Source organism: Tursiops truncatus, chromosome 2 (genome assembly GCF_011762595.2).
Source record: "Tursiops truncatus isolate mTurTru1 chromosome 2, mTurTru1.mat.Y, whole genome shotgun sequence".
Taxonomy (NCBI): Eukaryota; Metazoa; Chordata; class Mammalia; order Artiodactyla; family Delphinidae; genus Tursiops; species Tursiops truncatus.
The window spans coordinates 90,490,552-90,502,886 of record NC_047035.1 but is presented as its reverse complement, the minus strand read 5'-3'; the positions used below and the strand labels follow the sequence as shown (position 1 = coordinate 90,502,886).

General features: G+C 36.0%; 1 protein-coding gene across 1 annotated transcript in view; it reads right to left on the bottom strand.

Annotated features, from left to right (window-relative positions):
- The window catches only part of SLC12A1 (solute carrier family 12 member 1), an 88,881-nt gene extending 76,546 nt beyond the window's left edge, over positions 1-12,335 (bottom strand). The window contains exons 1-3 of the mRNA XM_073800933.1: positions 11,916-12,335; positions 1,477-1,608; positions 1,246-1,321 (exon numbers count right to left, since the gene is read on the bottom strand). Coding sequence (XP_073657034.1) covers positions 1,246-1,321; positions 1,477-1,608; positions 11,916-12,335 — 628 coding nt within the window. The remainder of the gene's footprint in view (positions 1-1,245; positions 1,322-1,476; positions 1,609-11,915) is intronic.

Sequence of the window (12,335 nt, the reverse complement as noted above, 5' to 3'; positions counted from 1 at the left end):
GCTACACTCACACCTCCAAACAAAGTAATGTTTCCTGATGATCTCAATAAGTTACTAAACTGCCCTTAAAAAACTAATTTTGCATGAAACCCTGGAGCAACAGTTTGGCAATATTAAGATGCAGATTTTTCATGGAATAGCATATACTTATTTTGGACCCTGAGGCTGTAAGTGTTCATTTGATATGCATCATAAAGCCAGCAAGAAGCCCTTTGTCAGGAGCCCAGCAGTTGCCAAACACACAAAGAGGAAAAACTATGGGAACTGGTTCCAGCTCTTTTTCGCATTAAGTCTTCTGGTGATTCGGAATCTGTTTTGAGGAGCGAAGGCAATAAATAATGACCAAGTACCTTTTAAATGTGAATTGAGACACATTTTGGAGTAGAATCTGAAAGCACATCTGAACTTCTGTGTTCTTGATACTAATGATTTATAGGTGTGCCCCCCACAAAGTGAACCTATAATGTGTTTTCCATATAGAGAGTAGAACATCATTAATTTTTATCACATTGAATCAGAAACTTTTATATAATTCAAATAAATCTTTATATAAATTTTAGTAGTATACTCACAATAAAAATATTTGCCAGAGGAAACAATACTTTAAATAAAATACAATATTTAAAAACATCAAATAAGCACTCAAAATAATTTCAACATCATCCATTTCCATTTAGCAAAATTATCAATACTTATATACATTATCTTGGTCTTTTTACCTATCTTTTTAAGCTTCTATCTGGCAATAGTTTATTAACCTTTGTTTTCTTACTACTTGTACCTGCAAGTAACACTGTTTTCTCTGGAAAATGTTCAACAATTCAGCATTTTTATTAGTCAAGTCACAGTTTCACCAGTTTTCCCACAAGTTATTTTTGTTCAGTGATGCTTTGCTAATAATTGTAAGGGGGATACTCTGATGTATGTCAGTATGTCCCAAAATATGAATACTATTATTTAAAATGAATGTATCTCTATATACTTGGACACCTAAAACTCTATGAAATGATGAAATATTTACTTGAGCGTTTATCTGGTCGGCAAGCTGGAAAACTCCAGGCTCCCAGGAGATAACACTTTACCTGTCTTCTCTGACAGACATTGTCAAAGAGGCAAAGTAAAAGAGCCCAAGTGCAGATTAATTCTGCGATCTTCATCTCACATTCAGTGTTAATGGTGAAAACAAGTTGCTTATTGAGTTTTTAATTTACATTGAAAACTACATAGGAGGGAAAAAGTGCTTACCGATCCCAGCTTCTCCAACAATCCAGGAGAGGCGAATGAAGAGCATGACACCCCAGATATTCAGCATACATCTTACCTGTGGGTTGAGGGAGCATGGAAAAGGACATGAGAAGTGACAGTGGGGCAGCACCCAGCCATCTTTGTAACTCTGGTGTTCAGGCCTTATTAACACTTAGTCCACTAGGACATTGAACAGATAGTTTTCATTTGTAAACACAGAAGCTTTCTCACCAGCACACCTTTCACCCATCCAAACTTCACGGCACCGGCTTGGTCTTCTTCCTTGTTTTCAGCTTGTTCATCGCCAGGCATCCCATCCCCGTTGGCAACCACGTCAGCTGAACCCGGGGCCACTGATACATTCTGCATTTTTACAGAGAGCAAAACATGATATTTGGTCAACACATGGTTCCATAAAACTTCCAGAGGCAAATAAAAACAATTGACATGAAACGTGAGGAAAATAAACATATTCCAGTCATTTTAATAAGATGATTATTTTTTGCCCTGGGAGTTTATGCGTTCATTTTGTGGGTGATTTTAGGCACCACTGAGACTGCAAGGGTGGTAAAGGAAACGGGGCAGTTCTTCTACTGGTGAGAATATTACCTTAGGGGAAAACGATGGAATTTGGATAAATTTAGAATACAAAAGGATCAAAAGAGAGAAGGGGGAATGCAAGGTGGGGAGGAAAGCTTATCAAGAGTGAATGAGGGTCTTTTAGAAGGCAAGGTACGAGGGCCAGACAGTTAACCTTCCTCACTAATGCAGTGTTTGGCCTTCTTTCCATTCACCTCCCTGGGCTTCATTTTATCCATCTAAAAAAAATAACAAAACTTCTCCACTCACGTCAGAGTATCTTTAAGAAGATTCAATAGAAGTAACACATAGAAGTGTTTTCTTTAAAAAAAAAAAAATAGTTTAGAGTATTCTTAAAATACTCTAAAGTTGTAAAGGCTCTGTATGGCTACAAGAATGATACTCCTGTAGGGGAATTTTCTTTCAGATTTGATATACGTTGCCTGAGAATTGTTGGATGTCCAATAGTATTGTACGGAAGGTAAGAAGCCTCCATACTGACGACTAGAAAGGTAAGCTGAGTAGAGTAGAAATAAGAAGTAAGTACTATAGAAAAGGTCAAAACCTTTACTGAGGGTTTTTTTTTTTCCTGTGGCCTTATTTTGAAAACGATCTTCCTTGTCAGTAGGATAGTCTCTGAATTTAATGGGGAAGGAAATAGCTATGTTTCTCTCAAGTTAAGAACAAACAACTCTCTAGCTTTTCTTTTAGGTGTGACTGAATAATTTCAGATGCCATCCACTTAGTTTAGCCTATCTAGCACTTACCTGACTCTTTAGTGGTTAGACTACACTCTGTTAAGCTCCCCGAAAGCAACCTTCTCCAGTAAGGATTTTGAAATTATTAGGGAATTTTTTTAGATTCAGCAGTTGATTATCATTATTAAAGAACAACTTTATCTTGTTTAAGTGGTCTAAACTTGTGTAAGTCTAGGATGACATGTTCTGACATTACTAGCTAAGAGGCCTTAGACAAGGGCATATTTTCCCTCTAAAATGGGACTGGTATGATGTAAATATTCAGTGTTTATTATAAGGACTTTATTTGGGGACGACTGAAGTTCTTTCTCTTGCCATGATCAAGAGTTCTTGCTTCTTTGGGCTTTGATGTACCATTAGCATACCCACTGTAAGATGACCCTAATCTGGGCTGTTTACTCCAAGGTGATTTTGATTCCTTGTCTCCTTCTTCCAGCAAGTCCTCTAAGTAAGGATTTCTCCCAGTTTTGTTCTCCCGTAAGACTTTTTTCATGATACTAGTGTGACACTTGGGTAACCAATGTAATATAATGTGATGAGAGTTATTGTATGTGAACTGAATTGGAGGAAGATGGTGGTATGGGTTACTTCTCAATACCAACCAAGGGCCTGCCATTCAGCAGGCCATCAATAAACAGTATTGAATTGAAGGCCACCCGATCTCTACCACTTAAAAGCAGACGACTTAGCTTCTTTTTATCCATTCTTGCCTCCTATTTCTTTTTCGTCCTTCCCTATTGGGTATTCCATTTCTCACTGTTTCCTCTGTGCAGGCCACATTAAATAAGAGACAGAAACTGAGTGAATCCCAAGTCAGATCATCTTACTATTTTCTGACAGCATTAGGAAAAATTTGAATGGCATAGAAAACTGAAATTAAAGGTTAAAATTTAGTTTTGAATTACCTGAGAAATATCTTAATCTTAAGCATCCTCAGTCCCTATTTACACAAATAATTGAAAGCTGACATCATATAGTCATATCAATGTAAGATATGGATAAACAAAGTCCATAGAAACTGAGGCTGAACTGGGCAGAAACTGGTGATTTATAGCAGCCACAAATGCAAGTCATGCATGTAATTCAAAATTTTTCAGTAGGTACTTCAAAAACAGTGAAAAGAAATTAGTGAAATAACTTGGGGTCAGATATGGATCCTTACATTAAAAAATACATTTCATTTTTGCAGAATATCGTACTTCCCATATTTGTAATATAAATATTCATTAGCAGTAGGGGCACCCCACCTTGTAGGAGGGACCTGAATTACAGACTATTTTAATAATATACTTTACTTAATAGATCTGTATAAAATATTATGTCAGCATATGGTCATTATAAAAATATTGATGAGCTATTGTACATTCTTTTTTTCCATACTATGTCTTTGGAGTCCAGTGTGTGTTTTACACTGATAGTACCTCTCAATTTTTACTAACCATATTTCAAGTGCTCAATAGCCACATGTGGCTAGAGCTATCATATTGGATCCTCACATGTCTATACAATACAGTCAATTACAGATGGATGAAATATTTGAGGTTGTTCTCCAGTCAATTAAAAGTTATATTTTTCTCTGAAAGGATTCTATATTCATAAGGCAGCTGAGTAGTTCAAATGTAACTTTTATTTTGCATAACTGGAAAAATCAATGAGAGCAAGGAATTGAGAAATGTGTTAAAATACTCATGAATGTTAAAGAGATTACTTGGTCAGGAGATTCATTTATTTGATTTGATTTGAGAAAAACTTTTTAAATTGTCAGTATTCTAGTTAATCAAGATCCCATCGCCAGGGCTTCCCTGGTGGCGTAGTGGTTAAGAATCCGCCTGCCAGTCCAGGGGACACGGGTTCGAGCCCTGGTCCGGGAAGATCCCACATGTTGCGGAGCAACTAAGCCCATGCACCACAACTACTGAAACCTGCGCGCCTAGAGCCCGTGCTCTGTAACAAGAGAAGCCACTGCAATGAGAATCCCACGCACCACAACCAAGAGTAGGCCCCGCTTGCTGCAACTACAGAAAGCCCGCGTGCAGCGACGAAGACCCAACACAGCCAAAAATAAATAAATTAAATAAATTTAAAAAAAGATCCCATGGCCGGACCATCAGCGGTTACTCAGTCAAGGAGAAGGCAATTTCCTCTTTCTGGGTTAACTGGGGAGTCCATGAGACAGAACTTTAGTCACTCTCTTTTTAAAGGCAATCTTGGCAATAAAACCCATGTTTCCTGATTAAACCTGAACTTGAGGGTTTGGTTCAGGAAACTGCTCTGCTCTCTGATGAATTCTGATGGTAACTTTGACCCTTAGATCTGGATTGATGAGAATACCAATGATTGTAAAAAAAACAAACGAACAAAACAATATCTTACAATGTAGGCTAAAGAATAAATGGGATATTTTAAATTTCTCCTTAAGTGAATATTTCTATCTGATGGATACCCTTCTGGTTACAGTTTAACAGTTCTTCAGTTTATCACTGGGACATCACAATGTGAAGCAAAAATAATATTCTATGAGGGCGTGTCAAGGAAATCATTATATATAGAAATTAGTAAGGCTATAATTTTCTAAATTATTAAAAAACAGAGTCACTGTAGGATCTTCAATTCTCTCGTAGTAAGTATGTTCAACCTGCTAGAGTTTCAAAGTTTTAAATATATTTATAACACAGAGGGGAATAATCCCTCGAATGTATATTTCTTCCATTGACAATAAAGGTCTGATGGTAAATTTATAAGTACAGAATCCATTCCCGTTCCTTGCTCTCATGTGGGAGCTGAAAAATCCCTGCAACATATAGACTAGGAGACTTGGAATCTAGTTTTGGCAATGCAATTAATTCAGTGCTTGTCCTCCAGCAAGTTACTTCACCTTTCCTGGATACTGCCAGTGAGGATAAATCCAGTGGGTTTTCTGAAAATCTTACTTTGAAGTAGTTTACTCTAAGGCAAAATCATTTCTCTATGCTTGCCATCTCCCTCTTCTAACATGTCCAAGCAAAACTTGGTTTCACTCTTTAATAAATGTCTCCTGTGTAAACCCAAACAGCAACTATAAAGTTAACTTATCATCAAAGTACGGAGGGAGACTTCAGGTCGAGGGTTTGTGGGGACTTCATGGCTGTGAGCTATAACCGGTGGCTGGCAGACTCCTGGCTGGTGCACGTTCTTGGGACCAAAGTCATAAAGACTAAAAGTTTTATGACTGCTACCTGAAACCAGTGTTTTCCTTCATACTTTGAATTAATTTGTTTGTTCACACTCCATTACCATATATGATGACCCACAACCTTTCATAAACGCATTTTAAATTGCATAGCTGTAGGGACTGATTATTTATTTACCAAGAGTTTTACCTGTGCATTAAGTATTCAGAGAAAGTAAAATAAAGTATGTTAGAAAGAAAGAAAAGTTTGATAAAGGATTTTCCCCCCTCCAGTATTGTTAAACTAGTAAAGATACAATCACATGCAGTTCAAGTAAATTCCTAATGGATTTTTCTAGAAGATGAAAGATTAAATTATTTTATTTAGTATAAAATATGTGATTTTTCAGACCCCAGAAAAATAACAAATGCCTTTCTAGGCTCTCATCAAAGAAGAAAAAAATACATATCTTTATTCTTTAAGTTCTAAAGAGATAATATTTGCTATGATATATGTTTTCAACTTTTCAGCCTTTAATCTCAGGATGGTGGAAATCTTAGACCATCAAAGACGAATAGTTCCATAAATATTTAGGCCTAGGTGATTCCCTCCCCATTGTTTTAAAGTTTCTTTTACTATTGAAATATTTAAACATATGCGATAGTAGGGAGAATAATATATCTCATGTATCCATCATTCAGCTTCAACAATTATTGACATATTGCCAATATTATTCCACTTAAACTTCTCACACCCCTGCCACTGAATAATTTTAAAACCAATCCCAGTAAGGACCAGATAATTCCTAAGGTTCATTTCAGAATGAAAAATATGTAATTCTAATAATAATTTGTATATCTTATTGATCAATATTATTATGTTTATACATTGCTATCCCTTGTGGTAAAGGGGAGTATTTTAAATTATGAAAATGAGAGGGATTTTTTTTCTTGTTTTTAAAGTTACTATACACTATGCCACCAGTGGTCACACTTTATAATCACAGTATTTTTATTATATCTGAAAACACATAGCTCACACACAAATTGACTTGTATTTTTGAAAACTTAAGCCAAAAGGTAGCTATGTATAATAAACCAGCATGAGAAAGTAAACTTAAAATATTCTTAACATTTTCCAAGTGTACGTTTAAGGGAACTCCCATTCTATTCACCACCTATCACTGAACTAGTTATAATGTGAAATTAATCATTTTTTGTTTTGTTTCCACAGATTAGTTTAATAGTGCAAGCTCCCAGGGGAACTGGTCTTGGGTACTAAGAAACTCTAACAAGTATTAAAATGAATCTTTAGCTGCAGAGTTTCATTCTAACAAATATTTTAAGGGTGCCTTCTGGTCTTCACTGGCCTTCAGAGCATTTATTGCCTATTTTATCTGGCTGTCATTAAATTAGTGATTATTTATAAATTTGGATATCCCCAATTTTAATGCAAAAGTTCCAAATTTGAACTTTGAATCGCTTTAGAAAAGATTATTTTCTAGAGAAAGCATTTGTAGATTTTTGTTTGTTCTTTTACAGAAGATAAGCACTTATACATTGATTTATGTGGTTTAATGTTTGTTAACTTGATTATATGTCCTTTACTTCTATCCATAACTATGGCTTTTGACTTATAAAATAAAATTCTAGAGAGTAGAGATGAAATCTCTTTAACTCATTTTATAGAGTAGCTCTTGTAAATAAGTGGCTAGTAAATGCTTTTGATAATGACAATGAAAATGACTGAGACCTACAATTAATTCTGTGAGAGAAGCAGCATGGTCTCTTGCCACAGTGCCTCCAACAGGGAAGAAATTAGGATCTCCTGCCCAGCCCATCATGACTGAGTTGAGATTTCTTCCTTGTGCATGAGTTCCACCATTTTCTATAGCTGTCGAATGAGCTGAGGCAAAGTGCTGTGGGAGAGTAGGCTGGGGATGGAAAATAGTGACAAAAAGCTTGAACTCTGGAGTCATGCAGCCAGGGGTTCACCTTATTACCCATGTGACCTTGGCTTCCTGACCTTGGAAATTTACTGACTTCTTTAAGTCTTTATTTTCTCTTCTTAAAGATCCCTAGGATTTTATAAAACCTTCCCCAACTTTAAAATAGCAATAATAATAGTACCTACCTTGAAGGGTTGTCATGGGATTGAGTGAGAATTCGTCAAGAGTACAATGTCTGACACATAAAAATATCTCAATAAAATTTTTGTTATTATACCGAGTCACTCTTTTTTTTTGGCCTCGCAGATTGTGGGTTATTAGTTCCGCAACCAGGGATTGAACCAGAGGCAGTGAAACTGCCGAGTCCTAACCACTGGACCACCAGGGAATTCCCCAGTCACTCTTAATGCTTTTATTTACAAATTATTTTTAGTTGCTAACGGCCTAAAGACCCAAATGTGAAGTCATTCCTTTGTTTTTGTTTTAATTCAGTTTCTATGCAATTGGCTTATTAAAAATAATAATATTTACATCTTAATTTTCATAGTATTTTATACTTTTCACAGACAGTTTATTTCAATGACATGAGAACAATGACTTTAATTGAAAGGCTTTATATTTTCCTCAATCCTTTGTAATTGTATTTTTCTGAAATGCCAACAACAATGGTGGTAGTAAGGCTTAAAAAAGTTCCCTTTTGGTTATCCCGGTAGTTAGGAATTGTGTATAAAAAGGTGGGCACAAGAATTAGGTTGGATACTAAAAGAATTATTTTTACAAAGTAGAAATACTAGATTTTTTTTTGCCAGATGTCTAATAATCTTTATGCATGTTTTGATGTGGAACGATCTCCAAAGTCTGTGGTATAATGAAAACAGCAGAGTGCAGGACAATATTGTAAAATATGTCCCAATACTTGTTTGAAAAAAATACAGACAGAAAGTTAGACAGATAGGCCTATACGCTTGTATAGGCATAGAAAATTTCTGGAAGGATTTATAAGAAACTCTCAGTAATAATTGCCTTTGAGCGAAGGTTTACTTTAGATAAGAGACATTTCAGTATATATTTTTTAGTACTTGTTAAATATTTTTTCAGTGTGTATTTTCCTTTGTAAATAAAATTTTAAATAAAAGTTATCTGGTACAAAAATTACCATGACCATCATCAATAATCATTTATTGAGTTTCTACCCATTATAGGCAACGTGCTAGACTTCGTCTGCATATAAACGAATATTCACAAGCATCCTGCAAGATCAGTCAAAGTTATGTAGCTTGTACAGTACTGCAAGTAAGGGATGGAGTCATTTTTTTCTGATTTTAACCAGTTTCCAGAAATCTGTAATTCATGGCCACCAGTATAGGCATTTAGCTATTTACTACATAGAAAATGAAAGGGATTTCTCCACTATGATCTCAAATCATTGAGATTACAAATTCTGTCAGTATCTATCACTCCTAGAGTTTTATTTAAGGTAGAGACTTAAAATAATGTCTTTCAAACCGAGTTTTCATTTTACCTATTAGGACAAACTTGTCATATAATTTTTTCCAACTTGGAAGCTATAACCAGGATTTTCACAAAATTCAACTGATTTCTGACTAAATTTGTTCTGCCATTTAGTATGAATGTACCATTCCTACATGGCTTTTAAAGCATTATAATTAGGGATACAAAAAAATATCTCCTAACTTATACTATGTCAATTTTTTCCTGCTCTTACATTATTTAAGTAAACACTATCATGTTTTTGTATACAAAATCAGTGACATGTCTGAGTATTATTGTACAATGTTTGTTCTATTGATCATTTCCAGTTGTGTTTTGAGGAACTACCATAAAATTGTCAAGGGCCACAAGGAGGTGGCAGCATAGCTACATTATACGGCCGGTCTTCATCTTTTATTTGGGAGATGGGAGGGAAAGCAGGGGGAATAGCAGAATCAAATTCACTAGCAAGGAAGAAATGAATTGAAGAAGGCCCAGACTGCTCATGTCTGAAGGAGAGTACAGAAGTAGAACATGTGGAGTAAGTGCTCACAGGCTCAGCGACACTAGAATGGTCCTGGCTGTGGGAATGTGCCTATTGCAGATTCCATGGTTATATACTGATTCTGCTCCCAATTTGGTTATGTGGATAGTTCTGCATGATTTAATCAAGGTGAACTACACAGAAAGAATAATTATACTTGTTCAGAATTACTTGTTCAGAATAACTATACTTGTTCAAACTATACTTGTTCTCAATTCAGGGCATTGAGACTAAACCTAATTTTTAATGTATTTAATTTGCCATTCCTTCATATCTGAGAGAAAAAAAATACTGTAAGTTAATGTTAAGTCCTTAGTCTCATTTTATGTTTTCAAAAATAATATGATATCCCAAACAGCCATCAAAACTGTCAAACGCAGCTATTGCATTCCTCCCGTTTAGTCATTCAGATGGTTTTCTAACAGCAGTGTCCTCAGAGCTTTTCTGCCCTTATATAAAGATTTACATAAACCGTGGCTTTAGAAATTATAAATCAGCTACTTTCCTCTCTCTAGAATATCAGTCCTAACAACAATGTGAGTTGACACCATTTCCTTTTTAATAGAATTAAAATTTTGTTTTCTTTTGTTGTAAATTGGGGAAGGAAGTGAGAATATTTAAATTTTGATCGCAATTTTAACAAACGATGCAGCTTTAAAAATTAATGAGGTAGGGTACAGTGGAATAAAATTTCAGGTCTATGAAGACTTTGGCTCATTTTACTTCTTCAGAATAAATTGAAGTCTCTTCATAATGTAAATTTCTCTTTCTGCCCTTCCCATATCTTGATATCTTGGAAACTCCTTGTGCCTTCTTCTCTTAACCTTCTTTTCTCTCTTTTCCTTCTCCCTTCCCCTTTTCTCATGTAGAAAAGGAAAGTGACACTTTAACTCCAGGAACTTCAAATTGCCCGGCTTCTCAACAATCTTCCTGGGGGCTGGCCTTTTTGTCTGAAATCACTACATTGCTAACTTCTTTTGATTAAAGCAGCAGGTATCCCAGATAAAATCTAAATCTTACGTCTATAAAGAAAGCAGCCATTTGGCAGAGTGCTGCTAATACAGTACACGGCACAAATAAGGCTTGGCTGTAGAGAGGGGTAAAGAAACAGGGCATGGCTCCCTCTCTGGAAGTCGCTCAGTCTTCAGTGGTAGGACCCAGAGCAGCCAAGGGGAACAGGTTATGGAGAGAAGTTTTCTTGTGGAAAGAAGGATGAGCAGAAACTAAAGGGAGCTTTTCACCTTTATTAGCATCTTTCATGAGAGGAGTATTCCGAGAATTCCCAGAGTGGGCAATCATTTAATTAAAAAATTGTTGAATGAATGAATAAATATGAAAGGAATTGTTCCACTCATTTTTTTTCCTTACCTTAAAACCTGGGCAAGAGTAGACTGCATTTAGATATGAGACAACTAATTATTCTTCTTAGCAAGTAATTATATTCCATAAAGAATGCTATTCATTCCAAACTGCGGTCCAGAAGAGCAGGAAAATAAAATGCATCAACATATTTTAGAGCAAGTAACCGAAGAAGAAATCTACTAAGCTTATAAATGATTTGCTACAAGATTAGAGAAAGTGCTGCCTCACGCTTCTAGCAGATTGGGAACCCTGGCTATATTCCTTAAACAATGAAAAGTTTAGCCACTTCTGCTGCTTCTGTACTTTAATTTAGTTACTTTTATATGCTTAAGTGCCTTCAGGAGCCTCAGGCAAGGTTTTGAAGAAGAAGGGATAAAATGCTGAATCTTATAAATCTCTTCTCTCTCTTTAAAGAGTATAAAAAAATACCCACGTGCACTAAAGGCTGGTACAACAGTGTTAACTACAGCAAACACTAGTGACTTTTTTTTTTTAACAATAGTTGTGGAGGCATTAATACTAAGGTGAAACCAGCTTAGTATTCCGTTTTGACATGTTTAACCAAGTGTGAATTGAATAGCCTATAATTGTAAACAAGATACCACATATTGCCTGACTTTCAGAATTAAGTTTTTAGTTCTCTGTCCTCAGTCAGTAAACATTTGTGAAGCACTTTTGTATATCTTCTGTTTATTGGGAACTAGGGACAGCTGTGTAAGTAAGATGGATGGTTTGCAATAGACCTCTTCACTGGACACTTTTCTATTTATAGTGTTCGTAAGAAGCAGGAGATCACCTGAAGGAGTAAGGAGGATACTTTCCCGTACCTTTAAGCTTACCTTTGCCAGTTGCTCGTGAATCTCAAGCAGGCTGGGTCGGTTGACCTTGGGCCCACTGATGCTGCCAGTGTTGCGATAGTACTCGATCTTGGGAACAGCATCCATGGTGTTGTGGCCAAAGGTTTGTAGGTAGTATGTGTTTGTGTGAGAATCATAAGCATGAAAACTGGCATCTGTTTTAGCAGTTTCTCCAGTTTGGAGGAAGTTGTCATAGCGGTCCTGATTCCCAGGTCTAAAGCTGATTCTGAATCTGTTCTGGCCTTCATCCCCAAAAGAGGTTTCCTCATAATGTGGAGGGTCAGTGTTGTCATTCGCAGCCACACTGCTCTCATGGCTCTCATTTATGACATTAACTTGAAAGCGATTGGCATTACTGGGTGCGGAATCCAGAAATACATTGGAAGAGTTGTTCAGTGACAT